Raw genomic sequence first — 24521 nt, 5'->3', positions numbered from 1 at the left:
CATTGGGTGTATCTTATGACCAACTGCACTTGTAAAAGCCATTCCATGTCCCAACTGATTTCCAGAAGCTTTTGAAAAGAACAGAAAAATGCTCCTCCAAGCTGCTTCACAATTCTTGATAATTGGTCGTATTGTGCAATTTAAAACCACATGCATCTATGCTACAGAATGGGAAAGTGACATTTTTGTGTTTTACCGCTCCCATAACCCACCCAGCCCCAAACACAGTCACTTCTCTTACCGTCCGATGGATCTCCAATGCGGACTTGTGCATATGACTTGGCAAGTTTTTCCACCACTTCATCATGGACGCTTTCATGCAAAAACTAGGAAGAATGTCATGAGCAATTTTTTTCAGGCTGACAATCATAACTCTTTAAAGTGAAACTTAAAGACCCAAAGGAGAACACCAGCATCTTCCAAATTTATGATGGTAAAACTGGAGACAGAAGACCACTTATAATAGTCATATTTGTTATAAAAGCTTAGAAGACAGTAGTTGTCTTCCTAAGTGGAATATGCATATAGCACATTAAAAACACAATTATATCATTATGATGTGAAGTATTTCCATCCAGTAAGGTTCTTGCATGTCATATTTATTTTGCAGTTAGGTTGCACGCTGAAAATCTCCAATAGTCAAAATCATTTTGCTAAAGGAATTCATTGTAATTTCTTCATACAACATTTCTCTCCCAAACTTCAGCCCAACGAGACTGAATCAAGCCCATGTTCTAGAGAGACACAACTTTCTCATGCTCTCTTACTCACTACAAAATAAAACACATATTCTTTAAGTCAGCCATTCTCAACCTTTTTTTTTTTTTGCCATGGCCATAAACACAACATGAAAGAAATATTGTATAGGCTAGATCAAGATTTTATATGTCACATAATGAATCTTATAAGGTGGTATGTGTAGAATGTGATTTGTGGCTCCCTTCAAATGTGTCAGGGGGCTCCAGGGGGCCATACACCCCCTCACCGTTGATAATGGCTGCTCTAAATAACCAAGACGAAAGTGCAAACGACATACAGCATCTCCCACAACAGGTATTACATTCTGTCTGTATATGGAGAGGGGAACAGGATGGGTGTAGAAACCAAATACCTGCCCCATTACCATAGTAAGTAAGTACTGGATGCCAGAGTGGATGGATAGAGGATCTGATATTTATAAAGGAATCGGAAAACCTTCACACTGACTTACCAGCCTCCTTGTACTTGTGCACCTCTGGCCTGCTGTTCCCACAGCCGCAAAGAGGGCAGATGGGATGACCAGGTTAAGGTCTGCATCTTCAAACACTGTAAGGAATTCAGCAGAAACATGTAAGCAGCGAAAGAGAGGCAACTTGGAGACAAAAGAGATACCAAGCAAAACACGTATAGAATCAATCAAAAATTATTCAGGAAGGACAAAATTGACAGTAGTTTTAACTCTAAACAGGTCAGATGGCATTTATAGTCAAGACATCAGTCAGCCCCTGCAGAGATGACAAGACAAGCATACAGTACACTGTGGTTTGAACTGGTGGTGGGGGACGATCTAGAGCAAAAAAAAAAAAAACTATAAGCAGAAGTAACATGTATAGCTTAAAATTAGCTCCAAGCTACACCAGCACAATATTATTGCAAAGCATGCTGCTTATATACCGCCCCATAGGGCTTCAAGCACTCTCTGGGTGGTTTACAAGTTAATTATGCCGACTACACATTGCCCCCCCCAAGTGAGCTGGGTACTCATTTTACCGACCTCGGAAGGATAGAAGGCTGAGTCGACCTTGAGCCGGCTACCTGGGATTGAACCCCGGGTTGTGAGCACAGTTTTGGCTGCAGTACAGCAGTTTAACCACTGCGCCACGGGGATATTGTGCCAAATGATTTCAGAAGGAGCTACTGGCGCCAGCAGAACATTAAGCTTATTGGGGTAATATATTTTACACTACAAAGCCAACAACTGCAGCATCTCTGCTGCCACTAGTTGGTTCCCATTTGAGATAGGGGCTTTGCGTTCATATACGAATATGAAGCCCACTGGTACAGGTGGCTGGCTTGATGAACACCCATCCCCAGACCCCACAGACCACTTACCGCACAGCGCGTGTGGCCAGCATCATCTTCTGTGCCCCAATCACAGTAGTAGCTCAGCTGTCACAGCTGCACCTCCCTGCTTGCCCAGTCACTCCAGCAGGGGTCAGGAGAGTGAGTCTCCCTGGTCAACTACAGATTGGCTGGGCAAGCAGGGAGGCGGGACTGCAGCAGCAAAGCTAATGCCGTGATTGAGGCACAGAAGATGACGCCAGCTGCACACAATGGGGTAAGTGGTCCAGTAGACTTTAGGAGTGGGTGTTTATGAACCTGGCCACTTGTGCTAGTGGCTTCGTATTCATATATGAATATGCAGCCCCCATCTCTAGTTCCCATCATTTCCTGGGAACTGCTGCAAATATTGGATAACCACTGGAAGTAAACTCTAGTTTCTGTTCTTCAAAATGGAGGTGTGGATTATATAAATAACAGAGGCTAAATGATAAGTTTCCCAAAGACTGAGAAAGGCAACCAAAGATTAGCAAATATTAGCATCAGATTTAGCTTTAAATAAAAGGACTCATTACCAATGATAGCGTTGTTTCCTCCAAGCTCAAGAAGACAGCGTCCTATTAAAATAAAGAAGCAATTAAATTATGTGAATACAAACTGTAACTTCTGTTGACTAGCTTCCATCATTACAATCTAATCAGGGGAATAACAAGGGGATCACAGCAAATGAAAGCTGTTTATCGTCCAAATTCAAAAATAATATAGGCCATTATCTCTCTATGTGCATTCAATAGCTTCCTTATGTGTGGTGGTACTTTTAGGTCTAAACAATAATCACAAGACATTACATTTCACAAACAACTTGCTATAATTTCAGGGGGAATGGAGGAAAAAGCTCTGTTCTGCATCTTTTTATCAGAACTTTTTATCAGAAATCAATGATGTGGGATGCATTGCAGCAGAACTCCTTAGCAGGGTGTGTTAGCCTTCAGAAGAACTGGGTTAAACTTGGTGTGGGAAACAGATGCAGCTTGGACTCCTTCCACATAGTCTCAGGGTCTGTCCAGGCTAGCTGTTTTGGTGCAGATTGGGCTGCAAAAGATTGGTTAAGATTGGAGGGAGGAACAATGTGCCATTTGGCACACTGCTCTTGTCCAAAATCCATATAAAACTTTGTGTCAATTAAATCAGTGGTTCTTAACCTTTTTGAAAGAAATGCCCCCTTGAGCCATTGAGGAAGTTATCATCGCCCCCCTCCCCGCGGTGATATTTTTTATTTATTTATTTATTTATTTATTTATTTATTTATTTATTTATTTATTTATTTATTTATGTATGTATGTATGTATGTATGTATGTATGTATGTATGTATGTATGTATGTATTTATTTATTTATTTATTTATTTATTTATTTATTTAAGACACTTAAATCCAATGACCCCTGAAAACAAAATTAAATTCCAAGAAAATGAAATGCCCCCAAAAAGTAGCATTTAATGATTTAGTTGCAAGTGAATTTTAAGACACAAAAAGAAATATAAAAAGGGCATAAAAACAAATGCAGGAACTAAAAATTTCAAGACAAAAAGTCTGAAACTAAATTAAAATTGGAGGAAATAATATATTCATGCACACTGTAAAAAGGCTTGCAGCCATCTTCACAGGTTTGGCTTGCTCCAGCGCCCCCCTACCGCCCCCTTCTGCTCCAGCGCCCCCACGCCACCCCTTTTCGTTCTACCGCCCCCCTGAAAAATGAAATCGCCCCCTGGGGGCATTATCGCCCAGGTTAAGAACCACTGAATTAAATGCTTCCCCTGATGATCTGCAGGAGATCAAGAGAAATGAAATTACTGTAGGTTTTTTTTATGTCTGGTAGATCATCACTGACGCAAATCACTTTGATTTTTTTTTAGCTTTCTTTGCCTGTCTATGTATTGCCAATCAAGAAACTGTCCACAACCATGGGTGTGATTGGCAATACATAGACAGATTTTTTAAAAAAATAAAAGTGATTCATCACATCAGCAATAATCTAGCAGACACAATAAAAAATAACTTCACTTCCCCTGATCCTGTGCAGACATTTGGGGAAGTATTCAATTTCCAGTATCCTGAAGTGGCTCCCAAGCTGCTTCAGGATAGTGGAAATTGACACTGGAAGAAGGTGCAAGGCTCTAAATTAGTTCAGTCCACTTCAAGTGACCACACCCGCTGGGAACAGACTAAACTGGAGCCTTCCAAACCACATCAAAATCGTAGAACTCCCTGGCAGGGGTTCAAAAAGGTTCAGGTTATTCTGCTTCTGTGATGCCCAGGGGTGATGCCAGAAAAAAAGAGCAGACCAACCAGATTCATCACCACACCAAACAGCAGGACAACTGCCTGTGTGGACAGCCTCTCAGACCTCTTATGCTAGACTGTTATGACAAGTAAGTTTTTTTTAAACATAACATGGGTACTGTAATAAACTGTCTTTTAAAACATTACCATTGGGTTTGAGCTACATGAGGAACGTGCACACCTGCGTAGGTCCACTTTCATTCTCCCTCTCTCTCTCCTACACACTCACAAACATGAAATACAGAGTTCTATAAATTTGCCTTCTTTCTCTCAGCAAATGCACCTCCCCACATCTAGCCAGTTCCTAGACTTTCACCAGAAATCCCAACGATGAGATGCTACCATTCCTTTTGGCCTCAGTTCTTTCCATAAAAGGAAACATTTTGTATAATAATTTAAAAAAACATAAAAGGAAACATTTGTTTCCAGAAATATTTTCACATTTTGCAGATACAGGGATACACATACAGGAAAAGTCACAAACAAACTGTGGTGTGTAACATATTCAGCATGGGACTCTACATAGAGAGTGCTAGTGGTAACACAAAAAATGGGTTTGAATGGTAAGTCAAATTGGCATTTGCTGACATGTGCACATATGCAAACTATTGCCCACTTTGACTCTCTTCTGAGTTATTTTTAAAAGACAGAGACAGGGAGGGGCAAGGGAGTCTGGGCCACAGTACTTTCCTTACCGAATCTCTCCTGAACCATCAGCGCCACCTGCTTGCCCACATTTGTGCTGCCCGTGAAGGAGAGGAGATCAATTCTTTCATCTCTTGCCATAGCTGTGCTACACAAGAAAAGACAGAAATACCCGCACTCAATCACAGAACAGAATGGGGAGAAAAGGGTCCATTCTTCATCATTAGAAATCCATCAGCTTAATAATGTATGAATATCTAACACTCCACTCACATTACAGTCTTTGGATCATGATTTCCCATTTTGTTACTTGTTAGAGTAATTTTTTTTTTTTAAAAAAACTCCTTTTATTTTGACAGCACTACCAGAATGTCAACTTTTCTATTGTTTTGCTCTACAAAGATGCAAATGCATATTATATGTACTTAAAGTGCCTATAAAAATTATGATTACGCCAAAGTTGCTGGAACTCCATTTAGGTGTGCAAAACTGAATCCACTTCTAAATATTCAGAATGGATGTAATAACACATTGGTGACAAAAATGGGCTAGAACCTCCCTCTATTTCATCCTTGTCTTACTGTGTCAGTGGATTCAGATGGCAACTCTATAGCTGGGAGTAGAATTCACTGGGACCTACTTCCCTGTATCAAGGAATGTAATGTGAATCTGTGCCCACCAACAGAATGCATTTCCTTCTAACAAAGGAGCTTACAGCTTTTAAATGAAGTGATATAACAATTCTTCTAGTTTTGACAAGTGACACTCAACAGTCTGTGGAACACTGGCAAGAGCAGATTAAAAGCATTACTAAGGGATTAACAGAGAAAAACATGATTTATCATACTTCTGAATTCAACATAACACTTGAGGATCTTATACATACCCAATATCTGCTCCACCACACGTGAGAGAGCAGATTGCACCAGGCAGTTTGTTAGCCTCCAAAACTTGAGCAATTATTCTAGAAATACAAACAAAATACAAGTTTCACTAAAAAAGGTGATTTCCACCCTTAGGTGGGGGTGAAATATACATACATACACATTTGGTGAGATTCTTCCTTCAGTGGATTCACCTTGTAAGTGCAGCTAACTTTTTTCACACAGACCACTTTCACAGATCATCAAAATACAACTTGTTCAGGTTTTATGGCAGATTCACAGAATCATGGAGTTGGAAGGGCCTATAAGGCTAAGGAGTCCAACCCCTTGCACAATGCAGGAATCCAAGTTAAAATATATCTGAAAGATGGCTATCTACCTTTCTCTTGAATGTTGCCAGTACTGGAGCCATCACCACCTCCTGAGGTAATTGATTCCATTACCATACGGCTCTAACAGTTAGGAAGATTTTCTTGAGGTTCAACTTCCTGTAACTTAAGCCCATTATTAGGTGTCCTGCACTCTGGGACGACTGAGAACAGATCCTGATCAGATACAGTGGTGCCTCGCAAGACGAATATAATTCATTCCACAAGTAGTGCTGTCTTGCGAAAAAATAGTCTTGCGAAAATCAGCTTCCCATAGGAATGCATTGCAATGCATTCCTATGGGAATCTCGCAAGACGAATGCATTTTTTTTGTCTTGCGAGGCATCAGTTCCGGGGGGGGGGGAACCTTCTTGCGAAGCACGGCCATAGAAGAAGCCGTCTTGCGAGGCACCATAGTGATCGAAAAAACCATTCGTCTTGCATTTTTTCGTCCCGCGAGGCATTCGTCTTGCGAGGCACCACTGTAGTATGTTTCCCTATTGGTCTTTCAGCATTTCTAATCTAATCTTAAATTCCCCTGTGGTTTCTTGGATCCTCTGGAAGTGGATTTCTTTGTTTTTCCTTTTGTTGTTCTCCTCAGTTTCTTTGCACTGGTTATTGCAATAGTTCTTTGTCTCTACATGACAATGCAGAAAAAAACTGCATTCAATCTTCCTTCTGTCATCTGTCTAGGTTTTGATTTTCTTTTTACTACAGGAATTCTTTTTTTCATGCATCCCCAATAAGATATCTCGTTTCAATCCACAGTTCTTCTAGTTCATGGTCAACTGAGTTTAGAAATGCAAATCTGTTCCTTATGTGGACTTTAAATCCATGTTGTTTAAATTATATTTTAGCATTAGGATTCTTTTAGTGTTCTTTTTCAGCTTTACTCTGATGTTGGATATTAACCATTCATGATGATCACTACCATAATCTGCTCACAATCTTGTTTTGGGTAACAGAACACTGCTTTTCCATCTCCTGCTTCCAGTTAGTCTGATTTCTACATTTACCATCTGGTGATGTTGATGTGTACAGTTTGGTTGCTTGAAGCATGTATTTGTAGTGAACAGAATGTTGGCTTCACAGAAATCTGAGTCATTCTCTTGCTTTGTTTCTGACCCCTAGACCAAATTTTCCAACATTTAGTTTTGCTTTGTCCTTTAATTTTGCATTCCAGTTATCTATGGTTATAATCGGGTCTTGTATTTCAGTGTGTGATCGATTTCCTCTAGGATGTGTGCATAAATACTTTCAATTTCATCTTCTTCAGCTTCAGTAGTTGGGAGCACAGGGTTGAATGATAGCTACATTGATTCCCTGGTGGCTGACTGATATTATTTGGTCAGACCTTACAATATAACCCCTTACTGCCTGTGCTACATCTTGTCTCAGTATTAAAGCACTCCATTTCTTCTGAATTTGTCATTTCCAGAGTAAAACACTTTATAGTTGTTTGACTTATAGTCAAACAACTTATAGTTGTACAGTCTACAGACACCAAGCACTGCAATATTTACTGTATGTACTGCATTTCTTGCTTTATGGTTTCCAACTATAGCTGACCCATAGTTCTTACATTTCATGTTCCAAGTTTATATACAGTGGTGCCTCGCATAGCGAGGTTAATTCGTTCTAAAAAAAACATCGCTATGGGAAAACATCGTTAAGTGAAACGAGTTTTCCCATAGAGATGCATTGAAAACCGGATCATCCGTTCTAATAGGAACGGATTATCCGGTTTTCTCCCTCCCCCCGCGGCTTGGATCTGACCCGCGGCGGCTACCTCAGCCATGGCTGGACTCCCTAGAGTCCAGCCATGGCTGGGGTAGCCACCGCAGCTCGGATCCAAGCTGCGGGGGGAGAGTGGGGGGTCTGGATGCCTTTCAGGCATCCCGGGCTTGGATCTCACCCCCTGCCGGTTACCCAAACCATGGGTAACCGGCGGCGGGTGGGATCCAAGCCCGGGATGCCTGAAAGGCGTCCGGATCCCACCACCCTCCCCCCGCGGCTCGGATCCAAGCCGTGGGGGGAGGGTCGGAAGCATAGCCGGACTGTTTGGCAGCCGCCGCGGCTCAGATCCAAGCCTCGGCGACTGCCGAATAGTCCGCTCCCAGCCTCCCCCCACGGCTTGGATCCAAGCCGTGGGGGGAGGGTCGGAAGCATAGCCGGACTTCAGCCGGCTAAGAGGCCGGCGATCGGGCAGGAGGAGGTGGGAAGCTTCACCCACCTCCTCCCCAGCGAACGCCGGGTTTTCAGCTGGCTGACAGGCTGGCGATCGGGCAGGAGGTGGGAAGATTCCCCCACCTCCTCCCGAGCGAACGTCGGGTTTTCAGCCGGCTGACAGGCCGGCGATCGGGCAGGAGGAGGTGGGAAGCTTCGCCCACCTCCTCCCGAGCGAACGCCGGGTTTTCAGCCGGCTGACAGGCCGGCGATCGGGCAGGAGGAGGTGGGAAGATTCCCCCACCTCCTCCCGAGCGAAGCCTGCTTGTTCAGCCGGCAAATGGTGCCTATGGGGAAAACATCGCAAAGCAATTTTTCCCCATAGGCAACATCGGTATGCAATCGCAAAAACGATCGCAAAAAAGGCATCGTTATGTGGATTCCTCGTTATACGAGGCACTCGTTATGCGCGGCACCACTGTATTGTGCAGAATCAGACTTTCCTTTCATTTTCGTGCAGGTCAGCCACGGACTGTCCTTCCAACTTTAAACTGGTTGCATCATTAGCAACAAGCACTGTTTGTATTTGACCTTTGCTCTTCGCCAGTAGTTGAGTGCTTTTCAATCTGGAAGTCTCATCTTCCAGCACTAATCTCTTGTTTCATTTAGGACTTCTCATCATAGGGTTTTTCAAGGTAAGAAACGTTCAACAGCGGTTTACCACTGCCTCCTACTTTTGAGGTAAGAAATGTTCAGCAGTAGTTTACCATTGCCACCTTCTGCACAGTACTAACAAAAGTTAAGAGTGTCACTAATGTTGCCCTTATCTTCCAGTATCATCTTCAGGTTCTACTGCTGTCCAGGAACTGCCAGCCCAATGGAACTATCCGTTTTCTTCTGCCAATGCAGCCACTACCCCTGAAAAGGGCGGATGCATCTTAGTTTGGTATCTCAGCTGTGACCATTCCACCTTGACTGACCCTGCTAAGAGTTCAGGCTTGTAATGAAGTCTGACATTTCTCTCAGCTTCACTGACATATTGAAACCCTTTCACCACATTAAGGTGTGCATCTAAGCTTTTTCAGTGTATCTGATTCGGCATGTCATTCTCATTTTCAGTCTCTGTATTTCATGCTCAAGTTCAGCAGAGTCTTTCAAGATTTTTGCATTTTGTTTCTGTCTTCCAGGGTATTAGCTATTCCATCCAGTTTTGCATCATCTACAAATCTGATAAGCACTCCTTGCACCTCCTCATCCAAGTCATCAATGAAAATGTTGAAGAGCACCAGTCCCAGAACAGAGCCTTGTAGTACCCTGTTTGTTACCTCTTCCCAGTTTCAGAAAGAGCCACTGATAATCACTCTATGAGTACAGTTTTGTGACCAACTATGTATCCACCCGACAGCTGTTCTATCCAGCCTACACCTAGCTAACTTGCTAATCAGTATATCATAGAGCCTTTTGTCAAAAGCTTTGCTGACATCTATAACATTCCCACCATCCACAAGGGAGATAATCTCATCAAAAAACGAGAAAAAGAGGTAAGAATAGTAGAGAAGGCAAAATTTTATTTATCAGATGGACTTTTCCAGACATAAGGCAGGCAAACCAGTCAGTATCTATCATAAATTCACTTCAAAGTACTTCTACAGAAAAAGTACTCTAAGACTAGCCCTATTCAACTTTTAGGCCTGAACATAGGTTCACACAGGTCACAACACCCCAGTCCCACCCTCCTTATTTCCAACCTTGCCACAACGAGCAACAAGGTTTGAATGGCCAAGTCTAACTCTATTCAGTTGTACATGAAAATAATTTCTGCGCCATCAGAGATCCTTTTAAAGTCTGTGTTTCTGAAAGTAAGTAGTAGGCACTCAGAACTCTTGGCTTCACATAAGAAAGCTGGAGCTGAGAGGGCACAGATAACACATGCACAGAAATTATGGGAGGGCAGAAGTGGACACAGGATGCAGTCAATACACACACTCCAGACATGCATTCACACAACATTGCTGGCATTCTGATTTGATTCATAAGTGACTTAAGCCTAGGGTGGGAACCTTTGACCCTCTGTATGATTCAGTCTGTAACTTCCACAACCCCTCGCCATAGGCTGATGGAAACTTCAGGCAAAACACTCGGGAGGACCAGACTCATAACACAATTCAGTACTAACTCACAACACTCAGGCAACATGAATCAGAATCTTGGAGAAAGGCAAATAGGTAAACATAATCCCAATCCTTCTTAAAACAACAATGTGGAAGCACAAACAAGAGAGAGAAGGGGCAGATGAGTTCTAGTGATAGGGATAAGTGGAAACTTACTTTGTAACAGCAACACTAGTGAGCGATGTCGTGGGTGCACCTTTCCTTTAGAAAGATAAAGGAAGAAGAGGAGAAAGATAACTTGTATTCCTAACCATTTACTTTTAAACAAACATTGCATAATCTTTCAAACAACTGAACTAAACCTATTACACAGCTGAAACTACTAAAGCAGAAAAAAGATCTTTAAAAAATCCATACTGAACTCTGTACAACCTGTAGCTCTGATGGACCAGGTCCATTTAGACAGCCAGGCTTCAAGTAACTAACAAGTAAGGCCAAACAATTTGTACTGCAAGAACATAACCCAGTAGTCCTATTCAGCCATTCAAATATGGTAAACAACATAGCGATGCTTCCCCCTATCCATGCTTTTTGTTACAAACATTACAATCCCCTTTTAAAATCACCATAGCTGTAGCTAAGATGGAAATAATGAGAATTTGAACATCAGCAGCAAACCGCTGGACTGAGAGCTGGTTCTGGAATGCCTGCAAATAGTGCTTGTGAAAAGTTAATAAATCACAGTGGACTAATCACAGGAATAGCAACACAGGATTTATTGTTACTTGTGATCAAAGATCCCCTTACATGATCAAAGTGAACTCTTGAGTTTTTTAAAAAACACTGGATGGAGCAATTAATACTTATCCGTGCAGTCACTTTGTAAATTAAATATAAGAATCATTTAAAGCATTCATCAGTTATTAGCCATCACTTAAAATATTCATCACAAAGTAAGACAGATTTCCTTACCAGAGACAGACATTGCCACAGACCATGGCAACTGCATTGTTCCAGCCATAAACGGCTACAGGGAAGTTGAAAGCAGAAATGATCCCTACTAATCCCACCGGGTTCCACTGCTCTATTAAAGCATGTCCAGGTCCTAAAACAAAAGGTTAAGTAGAAGTCAATTTGGTTTGGCAAGAGCAAAAACCTACTACTATTCATCCTTCCCATTGTTCAATGAGCTCAGGCTGTTTATACTGCATTCTTACAACTCTTCTGTGTAATAGGTTAAGTTGAGTCCTACATTACTGCAGGACAAAACTACATCTTAAGAAGAATCTGTAGTTCCTGCAACTATGCAGTTTTTCCTGCCAAACCTGCAACCATTGAAAGCAAAGCAAAGCATGTTTCAATTCAAGATGTGGAGAAAAGAAAAAGCACAACAGACATCTTTCTCCATTTAAGGTACCACTGCTTTTAAACACATGCCAAAAATTCTGTGTGGTTTGACCTCAACAGAGTTTATTTTACTCGGTAAAAAGACATTTGGAAATCTAGTATCAAACACACAGAGAAAGCCTAATACAGTGGTAACACTCATATTTACTATGTTTAAGAAGCAAGTAAGAGGCATCCCCATGTACTGTGTTTCAGGTTTGCTATTGATAAAAAGCACTCAGATACATATACGTAACCTGAGAGAAGGATTTAAAAGTTCACACAACTGTTACGTGATACACGCTTGAACTCAGCCGCACTTGACTGCCCAATATATAATGGTCAGAGTCCTACTGGGGATTTAGGCAGGCATAACTACAGAAATTACAGCAGTGAACTACCACTAATAAATGACTTTCTGCTTGTATTCCTTGTCACAAGGCACGTAACACAACTGGCAATCAGGAAGGAATTCTAGCAGCAACTTATTAATTGCATTTAAAAAACGCTGATCTGGACTGAGATACATGCTATGAGGTCGGCAGAAACTGACTAATCCAGCATATGTCCCTTCCTGACTGCAGGAGATCCCCATTTCCCATGCCCTGTTCAGTGGTTCCTCCATCACTGCATTTTTGGAGAGGTAGAAACCTACAGGGGTAAGGATCAAGGAAATCCACTTTCAGCACAAATGCTACATGCTGTTAAATCTGGATGCAGCTTGGATATCTATGTATTGCTTTAATAGCAACATATCTACCGTATTTGCCGCTGTATAAGGCGACTGGGCGTATAAGACGACCCCCCAACATTCCCACTCAGAATGTAGAGTTTGTTATATACTTGCTGTATAAGACTACTCCCTCTTCCGCATGCGTGATTCTGCTTTGGCTGCATCATGGGGAGAGTTCCTTTTGCCCCTTTTGGTTCCTTTTCGGAGAGAGCCAGGGTTTGCTGAAAGAAGGAACAGCAGAGAGGCGGCAGCCATTTTGAGAGGCAGCAGCCATGTGGTCGCATCTCAAAATGGCTGCCTCCTCTCTGGTGTTCCCGACAGTCAGCTGTTCCCGACAGGCGCTAGAGTCAGGCTGCTCCCAGGTTAGTAGCGGGGCTCTACTGGCTCTTACTACCAGGTAAGTGGAGAGAGGGAAGGTTTGCTGGACATGCACCTGGCGTACAAGACGACCCCCCCCACTTGGAGGCATGTTTTTCAGGGCCAAAAAGTCATCTTGTACACCGGCAAATACGGTATTCCTAGGAAAACATATACTTACTTTCAGAAGGAAGGACAGGTCCACCAATCATTCTGGATAAGCCAACAGCATAGTCACAGACATCTACATATTCTTGTATTTCACCAACACTCTCAACATGGATTTTCCCCACCTCTAAAGAAACCTAAAGGTATTGAAGATATGTATTAGTCTTGTACTATTGAGAAGTTCTGGTAATTTAACTAAGCATTGTATGAAAAATTACAAGACTCTGCCAAAATATCTTCTAGTAGGACATAGATAAAAAAGAAAAAGAAGTGAACATTAGCTAATTGTATTCTAAAAATACTATGACACACATAAGAAATATTTCCAGGGAATTTTATTTATTCTCTATTCTTCCATAATACAGTACTAAATGTGGTTCACTGTACAACAAAATATAACACCATTCAGCAGAAGTATGACATCAACATTTCAAATCAAATTGCCTAAATGTTGTAAACATAATAAAAGATTAATTCAATAATTACAAAAAGAAAACAATACACACAAATGAAAAACAGAGCAAATATGAAATCATAAAATGATACACAGAATATGTAAATATTAAGAAAAGACTGGTAAAGCAAAATGTTTTTATAGAACAGCAGAATCAATGAAGGCCCCTAGGTCCGAAGATGCCAGAATAACTGAATTAGGAATAATCTTTCCCCAAGTATTTCCTGCTACTTTCCCCTTCTTTTGACATGCTAGCCCAAATCCTGCTGTGTAGTGTAGTAAGTTGAAGTCACAGTTGGCCCATCACTCACAAAATCCCCAATGATCCAACAACATAATTTTGGCCATTGATACTAGATACATTTGCTTCGATTTTATAGCCTTTGGATACCCCCATATACATTTTAAACATTTACTAAAACATTGAAAACTGGTGAATAGCTCAGCGGTTTAAGTATCTGGCTGCAGAGCCAGAGGTTGGGAGTTTGATTCCCCACTATGCCTCCCTCACAAAGGCTGGACTCAGTGATTTATAGGGTCCCTCCCAGCTCTGCAGTTTGAAGATGTATTATTATTGTTGTTACTGTTAGAGCAGCCATGTGTGATGCATAACAGGGATGGTCAGAAGACAGATCAGAATCTACAAGTAGATTTCTCAGTGATGTACAGTAGACAGAGATTTCCAATTGCCAGACATTTAACCACAACAACAAAAGAATTACTCTCTAACTTCAAATGGTACTTTTGAAAGCAAGAAAACTTGGGGTAAGCTAATTCCTGTGTTCAGCATTTTGCAATCAAGAGCTTATCTTTACACTAGATCTACTACTGAATCTCAGTACAGTGGTGCCTCGCATAGCGATGTTAATTCGTTCTGCAAAAATAGCTGCAGAATGAAAACGTCGCAATGCGAAATAAAAAAGCCCATAGAAACGCATTAAAACGCGATTCATATGTTCCTATGGGCTTAAAACTCACTGTTCAGCGAAGATCCTCCATAGCGCAGCCATTTCTGGTGCCTTTTAAGCGAGGAATCTATCCCAGAAAACAGAGGGCGACCATGTTTTTTTTCCCAGCAGCCATTTTAAAACCGCCGATCAGCTGGCCGAAAATGGTTGCTTTGCGATGATCGGTCATCGCAAAGCGAAATTCCCCCATAGGGAACACCGCAAAGCAATCGCTTTTGCGATCGCAAAAAATGTGTCGCAAAGCGATTTCGTCGCTAAATGGAGCGATCGCTATGCGATGCACCACTGTATTCAAAAAATGAATTAAATCTCCCACCCTCAAGCCTGAAGTTTGTACATCCATGGCATACAGAACTACCGTGTTTCCCCGAAAATAAGACAGGGTCTGATATTAATTTTTGCTCCATATATGCATTAGGGCTTATTTTCAGGGGATTTTTTTTCATGTATCTTCTTCACAATGGTGGAAGGCAGTTTCACTTAAATGGGGCTTATTTGGGGGGTATGGCTTATATTATGAACATCCTGAAAAATCATACTATGGCTTATTTTCAGGTTAGTTCTTATTTTAGGGGAAACAGGGTACAATCTACACTTACAGAAATTTGCATATGAGAAAAATTGTTCTAAAGAAAAAAAAGGCAGGTTTTCATTCTTTCTTTTCTCACATACTGAAGGGTGTGTTTCTTCAAATTGCCTTTGCTTTATGCAATTTATATAAGAACTCATCATTAAAGAAGTTAAAAGTATGATGTTTAAGTAAATTCAATTAGAAGACTCCACTTAAAATATTTGCAATTTGATTTCAATCCCTGCTATTAACATAATGTAAATGGACCATTTCATATTTAAGAAAGATTACACAAGTTAGAAGAAACTATAATTTTTAGTTAGGACGGGGACTGTTGCGGTGTAAAAACTTACCAAATTTGCTAGAACTTTAATTTTCTGCCTCAAGGCGTCACCAATCTGCCTCACTACCTCTCCTCGCTTAGGTGCAGGAATCTATACAAAGATGCAAGAAATGAGACAGATTATTTTGTAATCGACTTTTCTTTCAAAAATGAGGACCCTGCACTAAATCATACAGAATATTTTTGGTGCTTTGTCCAGTGTGTACCTGGTAATCCAACAGTAAAAGAATACTATAGGTACTTAGCCAATAGAATCAGACACTTTAATGACTGTGATCAAAATCCTATTGCTTAGTTATGCTTGTGGAATGCCAATGGCATATCTCATATCAATTTCTTGCCGCCAATTAACAAGTTCCTACTTGGGTTTTCAGGTATGTGCCAGTTCAGAGGGTTGTCACAAATCTGAAATTCCGAGGGACTCAATGACTGGAATCCTGTTGCACAGCTACATGTGCACAATGCAACGCAGCAGTAACAGTAGAAAATTGTGGGCAGTGCAGAAGTAATATCCATAAAGCACCTCTCCGGGTGTGTCATACACCTGTTCTAACCTGAACCATAAGACTGATTACAGAATTGCGAACTTCCGATCGATCACAAAATCATGAATCAGTTATCAGCTGCACAGCCACAACAGGATGTACATGGCCAACTGTGCAATTCTGGCTACCTGGGTATTAAAGCTCTGTAAACATAACATTATTTCAGCGATCAACTGCCGGCAAGAAGCTGATGTGAGTGACATATTTGCCTTCTTCAGTCATAGCAATGCAATAGGATTTGGACCATAATCTTACAATAGGTCCTATCATCAACAAAACGTCATCCATTTCAGAGCTTCAGATGGGGCTCTTAACTGAAAGATATGGGGGCATTCAGATAAAAATGCTTGCCGGATTTCAAAAAGTTGAGCCAGAAGGGCTGCAACCATCCCTAGTGTCAGAAAAGTTGCTATCAAAAATTTCCTAGTTCTCCAAAACTTTCCTAGTTCTCCAAAAATATGCCAGTGCATACGATTCGATAGGGAGGAAAGAATTCGGGCAGAAACAGTAGAATTCAGTGGAGATATACTAGCCATAGATGCAAAGTTGGAGTCAAGCACAAGAAATGAAATGGTGTATCTTTGCTATATCGTGTGGGTGTTAAGGCATCATAGGATTTATGAGCTTTAACTCTTATACCTAAATGTTTATTACCCTAAATGTTTCAAACAGCATAAAGGCAATTGGAATTTGCACTGAAGAGACTGCTTATCTCATAAAGGAAGAGACAATACACAAGTAATCTCTGCATGATAACATTTTAAAAAAATCCATATAGTTATCAGTTCCGGGTACTTGAGCCAAAATGTGATAAAAGCTGAGTAAAAACTAAAGGCTAACTATAGTAGTTACAAGATTTGGGAGCTGAACAAGGTACACAAATGGCAATGGTTAAAGATCACAGAAATTTGTATATAAATTCAGTGAAGTTCACTTTCAAATAAATATGCTTGCATGAGGTCAGGCCAATTGGTTTTAAGAAAGCATATGAGAAAGCTACCAAATCATTTAAAAAAATCTGAAAATCTCTGACGTTTAATTAATCTCACATATACAAGGGTTCTGAAATTTTGTCCAAACACACATTGCTAAATTGAAAAGTACTGATGTGGTGTGCTACCAAAACAATTTGGAAATGGAAAGATATGGCTTCTGCAAGCAGTTAGGCTATGTTCTCATTAGAGCTACATTTAATATATTCCCCAACACAGGTTAAAACAAAAGGACCATAATCCTACCGCATCACTTTAATAGAAAATTCAATGGACTTATACTGTAGCTCATTGAAGAATGCCCACCAACCCCAAAGATATGGAATGTGTGGCTGTCCAGATGTTGCAGAACTGCAACTTGAGATAGCCCTAGCCAGCAGTCATTGTTAAAGGACTATAGGAGCTGATGTCCAACATCTGGAGGGCTACATTTTCTCCATTCCTGACCTTCGCTTACAAGATACATTTCAGAAAACCACAAAGTGATTTCACTCACCTCTGCCCATATTTGCCAAGCCTCTTTAGCTTTCTTTACTGTTTCTGCATAATCTTCCAAGCTGGCCTAAAAAAATTGTTGTTCTTGTTGTTAAAATTCACTTTATTCACTATTATTTTTACTACTACATATAAGAGTAAGCCACAAATAAACTAATGCATGTATTCTTTGGGATACTTCAAGCTTTTTATGACAGATACATCTTATACGGGCTAATCTACACATTAACAATCATCTCCTCTAGTTTTGGTGATCAGCTGTATTCCAGATAAAGGAAGACAAGCACTGTACACAAGACATGCCTGATTCCTAGCATCTCCAGGAAAGGTTGGGGAAGTTGCCTGTCCAAGAGACACTCGTGAACCAGATGGACCAGTAGTTTGATTTCACATAAATCATCTTCCTACATTCTTAAGCAAGATGGTTTCGGTCTGGTTCTACAACATCTTATCTCAAACACCTAAGACTTTTTAGATGAACCATTAACGGATTTACATTCTTACCAATTCTTTCAAACGGAAAACTATTTGTACAGAAATGATTCTGGGTTCTAAACCCAGAAGATCTCAAAGGTTTGCACAATGTTTAGTGCCCTCTGAATTGACCTAATTAAAGTGTTGCCCTAGCATGGGTTTGGGGGATTTTTCCGTATGGCCAACATAAGTATATCTGCAATTGATTGCACAGGGACGGGCTCCTCGTTGGATGTTAAATGTTTCAACTGGATTTTTTTTACTGAATAATAAAAAAGCAAAACAGCCCCATTTTGGCACAGAACGGAAAGTTTCCAACTTGCATTATTGTACTGAGCCATTTTCTGTATTTTTCCTCCTCATCTGTTTTTTAACCTTCCAAGCCTAGCCTATAGCTATTTAAGAATATGGTGTAATTTTCCTAGAGGGGAACTTGATTGAAAAAAACAAAAGAAAAACCTTACCTGACGAACTCTGGCTATCGGCTGATTATTAGCAGGGCAATATGTTGTCATAACCTGAAGAGAAAACATTTTCAGCCACATTTAGTTACAATACAATTATATGTTCAAGATTTACTATATATAGGTGAAAAATACAGTACAGTCGTGCCCTGCTGGATGATTACCCCACTCTACGATAAATCCGCTTTACGTTGACGTTTTTGCAATCACTTTTGTGATCGCAAAACGATGTTTTAAATGTTTTTTTTTCACTGTGCGATGGTTGGTTCCCTGCTTCGGGAACAGATTTTCGCTTTACGAGGATCAGCAAACATCTGATCGTCGGGTTTCAAAATGGCCGGCGGCTGAAGAAAATGGCCCCCCAATGTTTTCTAGGACGGATTCCTCGCTTTATAGGCACCAAAAATGGCCGCCGTATGAAGGATCTTCGCTGGACGAGCAGGTATTCAGCCCATTGGAACGCACTGAACGGTTTCCAATGCATTTCAATGGGTTTTTTAATTTCGTTTGATGACGTTTTCACTGTATAGCGATTTCACTGGAATGAATTAATGTCAGGAGAGGCACCACTGTACATATGAATCATAAATCTCACTACAGCCATGATTGCCTTAATCAGGCCAAGTTTGCATATGGAATAAATGTATCCCTTATAAATGCTAACTTTAATCAGACATTTTTAGACATACAATTAGCAAACAGGAATGGCAACAGTTATAGATCCAGATACAGGAGTGTATACATATCTACTCTATATCCCATGTATTTTCTCCTTTCTCTGTGTTTTTGTATTTGCAATTTAAAACATATTTTTAAAACCTTATTGCAGAAACAAGCTTTCGCACATGGACCTTCAGCAACAAGAGCAAAATGGGCAGACATACTGGGAAAAACTAATATTGTGATGGAATAATGCACGTGGAACTGAATGGATTGTGCAGTTTAGACAAAATTCAACAGATGTACACATAACATCCTGCATTAACTGCGTCTTAGCAAGCAGTACCTGTGAAAAAAAGTCAAGGTATCTTGCTAAATCAGAAGTTGCAAATGAGTAGACAGTGTGATGCAACTTTTTAAAAAGCTAATGGAATTTTAGTATACATTAACAGAAACAAAGCATCCAGACCACAGGAGGCAATGGCATCCAGTGTCTAGTAACTTTTTAACGAAGACATATCAAATGGAAAGTGACCAGAACAGTTAGGCATCTGGGAACAAAGTCTTACGAAGAAATGATTGAAACTGGTGATCCTTGTCCTACAGAAAGGAGGATTAAAGGGGAGACATGTTACTATCTATTATGCAACCAAGAATGTTGCTGCAGAAAGCAAGTTTAGAACCAATGGGTGGGAACTGCAGGAAGTCAATTTTTGACTACATTTTTGAAGATGTTTCCTAACAGTAAGAGCTGTTCAACAGCAGAACTTAATGTCTCAGAAGGTAGCATGAGCTCTTTACTGGACATATTTACTCAGAGATTCGACAGACCTCTGGCAGGGTTGCTGTGGATACACCTCAATGTTGCAGATCCTTTGTTAAGCAAGGGGATGTTTTGGACGACCTCCGTGATACCTTCAAACTCTGTGATCCTAAGTTTAAAAAGCAAGGAAACAGCAAATCTGACTTATACCTATAAATCAATGCTCACTTCCTGGGTTCATTGACCAGTAAGTTTCTCACCCTCAATGAGTTAACTGCAAAATACTTTTATTTACAATACTTTTAGTTACTGTACTTAGTTGGGTGAGTAACTTAACTCACAGGTGAGTCAACCAACTCCAGAAGTATTATAGGAAGGATAAATAAGGTAATGTGTGAGTCCTACACATTTTAAGCTAATTTGCTGAAGAGGAGAGAAAAAAGTAGGAGCTATGAGAGAAAAATACCGACCCCACTACAGTAGAGCTCATCTTAGATAAAGAAATGGATGAATCAGAGACCTGCCTTTGTTCCTGCCAATTCTGATGAGTTGAGCAACAATCACAATTCTGCATAGCAGATTGTGACAACCAGTAGTTCAAATGTGTGGTCTCCAGTATACCATCATTTAATCCCAGGGGACTCATGGTTTTAACCACCTTCACACTGAAAAGTACTTAAGCTAAATTAAGAGTTGCAGAACCCTTGAAGACTGGATCCCTGTGGCGGAATTCAACACCTAGCTCCACCTGGAGCAAACCCATTGAAATCATTTGCTCAACAGTTAAACATTCATGTAAATCCCTCAGGTTCAGTGGGTCTACTCTGACTTCAGACTAAGGATTTTTGAAAACAGTCTGCTCCCTTTAAAATAAACGGTATTTAGGAGTCGTCCGTGAAAGCAAGCACACCATCATTCGTGATTTAGGGCTGCAGAAAGACTGACTCATCCGCGGAAGCTCTTCTGGGAGCCTAAAATGCGGGAGTCGGAGACCAAAAAAATAAATAAATAAATAAAAATTAAAAAAAAAGAATTTGATTTAAAAAGCAGTCCTTCAAAATGTCCGCACCTTCTCAATTAGGCTGGCTCCGGCAGCACAGCCTGGTCACCGCCCCCCTCCTGCCTGCCTGCCTGCCTGCCAGCCCACCTACCTCTCCGCTTCCTCCCCAGGTGCCATTATACACTCCCCCGTTCTCCTCCTCCAGGCCCAGCTCCTTCAGCCACGCGTAGGGGGCTTGCTGGATCAGCAAGGTCGACATGGGGGCGGCGGGTCCGCAGCGGGGAGACGGCGACGAGAACGCTTTCCTCCTCAGCAAAGCGCGCCTGCCGAGCGAAGCCAGCCGCAGCGGGAGCCACATCGCGTGGAACTGGGCGCACGACTCTCGCTCGGCCAATGGGAGGACGAGTTCCGCCGTTCCGCCCCCCTTGAGCTCCGGCAGCCGGGATTGGCGCGGGCAGGCCGGATGCGGCGCCTCTCTGAGCCGCCCTCGCTGCGAGCCGAGCCGAGCGACGCCGCGGTCTCTGGGCCAGGCCGGAGCGGGCGGCGAAGCTTTTCCCTTCTGCGGCCCGCGAATGACAAATCCCTCCGTTCTTATAACCGCCCTCTCGCCTTGTCCCGATGACCTTTAGACGATGTTTTATTCCCGCCAGGGTTAATTTAGTCCGGGAGATCAAGTGGGTTCCAGCCGGCTGCGAGTGACGCCGCCCTTGATCTAGTTGGCACTTCAACTGCTCCAGTGGTGGATCAAGGGAGGACGCCGACTTACAAGAGCAGCCTCTGATTTCAGTTAATTAGGAGGCCTTTGTGGCCACCACTGCCGGGGCCTACCGTTCACGGACACAATTGAACCCCTAGAAAGGCACAAGCCGCCCAGGCACAAAGCTTTGAAACTGACACGATGCCTCACAAGAGATGATGAACTCAGGTGACCTGGCAGAAACTTCAGAGGGATTTTGTTCACAAGTTCTGACTCTCGACATCTTGCAAAGAGACAATAAAGTCATAAAGGTCTACTATGGTATCAGTCGTTCCTGCTAGAAAGAGGTAGCATTTTTCTTTGCATAGTCAGAACTGAATGCCTAGGTCCAGACACTGGTGTGCGGTCGATGTGCAATAAGCCAGTAGCACTATCTGATTCTTTTTTCCCCGCCTTGTGGGGAAACTAGAAAAGTATCTCTAATTAAACATATAAAGCCCTAAACGGCTTGGGCCCTGGCTACCTGAAGGACCGCCTCCTTCCGTATCAGCCTACACAGCAATTAAGATCTAGCCAGGGAGCCCTTTTGAAAGAGCCATCCCTCAAGGAGGTAAGAGGGATGGCTTGTAGACAAAGGGCCTTTTTGGCAGCTGCCCCCAGACTATGGAATGCCCTCCCGACTGAGATTTGCCAGATCAAAACCTTCCTGTTCCAGAAGGCTTTTAATTGAAATAATATCAGCTGTGGGTCTGATGGCAATTTTCAGAGTATATATTTTTAATTGCATTTTAATTATTTTGCCCTTTTATTTTGCCTTTTTATTGTATTTTTAATGTTGTAAGCCGCCCAGAGACCTTCAGGTAGTATGGGCGGCATATAAGTTAAATAAATAAATAAATAAAGTTGTCCATGTTTCTAAGGCTTACACTCACTGAAATTTACCAAGCTGCATCTGCAGATAAATTACAGCATGAATTAATCAATGTTTTAATTTCTGTCCCCTAACAAGTAAGGTAAAAGTAAAGGTTCCCCTTGACATTTAGTCCAGTCATGTCCGACTCTAGGACGCAGTGCTGATCCCCGTTTCCAAGCCATAGAGCCACCATTTGTCCAAAGACAGTTTCCGTGGTCACAAGGCCAGCGCGACTAGACATGGAATGCCATTACATTCCCACCATGGTGGTACCTATTTATCTACTCACATTTTTACATGCTTTAGAACTGCTAGGTTGGCAGGAGCTGGGACAAGCGACAGAAGCTCACTCTGTCGATCTTACGACGCTGGTCTTCTGACCTTACAGCACAGAGGATTCTGTGGTTTAACCTGCAGCACCACCGCGTCCTTTTCTAACAAGTAAACATCAGGGCAAAGGGGAGGGCATATTTTTTTTCACAAAATCCCAGCCTGTGGGCTGTATCCACAATCAGTCATGCAGAGTAGACTCATTAAAATCAGTAAGATATGCTTTAAGTCTCACTGATTTCACTAGGCCTATCCTTAGCGTGAATAAGTCTCATGCTTCTAATGCAATAGTTTCCTAGGTGTGATTTTGAGAAGAACCTGCACTTCTAGCTGTAGTAGAAGAGAAAGTAGGGGGAAAGAGATGAGAGGAAGCAAACATCTAATTCCACAGCATTGCTTGAAATGTGCTAGTCAATGTTTTATAAGAGGAAAGCATCATGTGATATGCAGTATTACAGATTTTGGTTGAAATTGTTGTACACACTCCCTTTAGGCTACCTGGAACTCTGGTGCTTCCGCCTGAGTAAACACTTGTAAGGATTCTAATCCATTATTGTTGTTGCATACACTGTTGTGAAATAAAGCTTTTTTTCTGGATGCAGTACTTGATAAGTTTTTTTGAGAAGGTTGTCTTTTGGATTGCCTGAGGAAGCATGACCTTGGGGGATTCTGAAGCATCTGCTTCAACAGAGTGAACTGTCCAAACTCAGCAGCCAAGTGAGCAGTCAGGAAGAATGTATGGTGCTGTAGATTCTTCTTGGACTACAACCACCACCACCCTCCAATTATCCCTGGACATTAGTAATACTTAATAGGAATCATGAGAATTGCTTCCGCCTGAGTAACATCCACAGGGCCACAAGCTGTGAAGCCTTTAAGTATTTGAGAGGATACACAGGTAAGATGCTTTTACAGATCATTCGTCGTTTAGTCGTGTCCGACTCTTCGTGACCCCATGGACCAGAGCACGCCAGGCCCTCCTATCTTCCACTGCCTCCCATAGTTGTGTCAAATTCATCTTGGTTGCTTTGATGACACTGTCCAACCATCTCATCCTCTGTCGCCCCCTTCTCCTCTTGCCTTCACACTTTCCCAACATCAAGGTCTCTTTCCAAGGAGTCTTCTCTTCTCATGAGATGGCCAAAGTACTGGAGCCTCAGCTTCAGGATCTGTCCTTCCAGTGAGCACTCAGGGTTGATTTCGTTTAGAATTGATAGGTTTGTTTTCCTTGCAGTCCAGGGGATTCTCAAGAGTCTCCTCCAGCACCACAATTCAAAGGCATCAATTCTTCGGCGGCCTGCTTTCTTTATGGTCCAGGTCTCACTTCCATACATCACGACAGGAAAAACCATAGCTTTGACTATTCTGACTTTTGTTGGTAAGATGATGTCTCTGCTTTTTAAGATGCTGTCAAGATTTGTCATCGCTTTCCTCCCAAGAAGCAGGCATCTTTTAATTTCGGGGCTGCTGTCTCCATCTGCAGTGATCATGGAGCCCAGGAAAATAAAATCTGTCAGTTTTTACAGATAGAGACACTTTTTTTTGCAGATACTATTTTTTTTCCAGGCTTTTCTTTGCTAGGATTTGCGACATATTCCCCACATATTAATTTACGGGTTTAGTACTCTGCAGTTGAAATGTACTCGGCGGTTG

General features: G+C 41.7%; 1 protein-coding gene across 1 annotated transcript in view; it reads right to left on the bottom strand.

Moving 5' to 3' along the window:
* ALDH7A1 (aldehyde dehydrogenase 7 family member A1) overlaps nt 1-21512 on the bottom strand; it is a 32773-nt gene extending 11261 nt beyond the window's left edge. The window contains exons 1-12 of the mRNA XM_020790656.3: nt 21080-21512; nt 18506-18559; nt 17569-17634; nt 15546-15626; nt 13213-13336; nt 11528-11660; nt 10772-10816; nt 5913-5990; nt 5077-5174; nt 2616-2657; nt 1211-1305; nt 242-326 (exon numbers count right to left, since the gene is read on the bottom strand). Of these exons, the coding sequence (XP_020646315.3) occupies nt 242-326; nt 1211-1305; nt 2616-2657; nt 5077-5174; nt 5913-5990; nt 10772-10816; nt 11528-11660; nt 13213-13336; nt 15546-15626; nt 17569-17634; nt 18506-18559; nt 21080-21286 (1108 nt within the window). The 5' untranslated portion in view covers nt 21287-21512. The remainder of the gene's footprint in view (nt 1-241; nt 327-1210; nt 1306-2615; nt 2658-5076; nt 5175-5912; nt 5991-10771; nt 10817-11527; nt 11661-13212; nt 13337-15545; nt 15627-17568; nt 17635-18505; nt 18560-21079) is intronic.
* Between the last annotated feature and the right edge of the window lie 3009 nt (nt 21513-24521).

The sequence above is a fragment of the Pogona vitticeps genome, chromosome 2, assembly GCF_051106095.1.
Source record: "Pogona vitticeps strain Pit_001003342236 chromosome 2, PviZW2.1, whole genome shotgun sequence".
Classification (NCBI taxonomy): Eukaryota; Metazoa; Chordata; class Lepidosauria; order Squamata; family Agamidae; genus Pogona; species Pogona vitticeps.
Note: the sequence above shows the minus strand (reverse complement) of the source record. Positions and strands in the feature narration are given on the sequence as shown.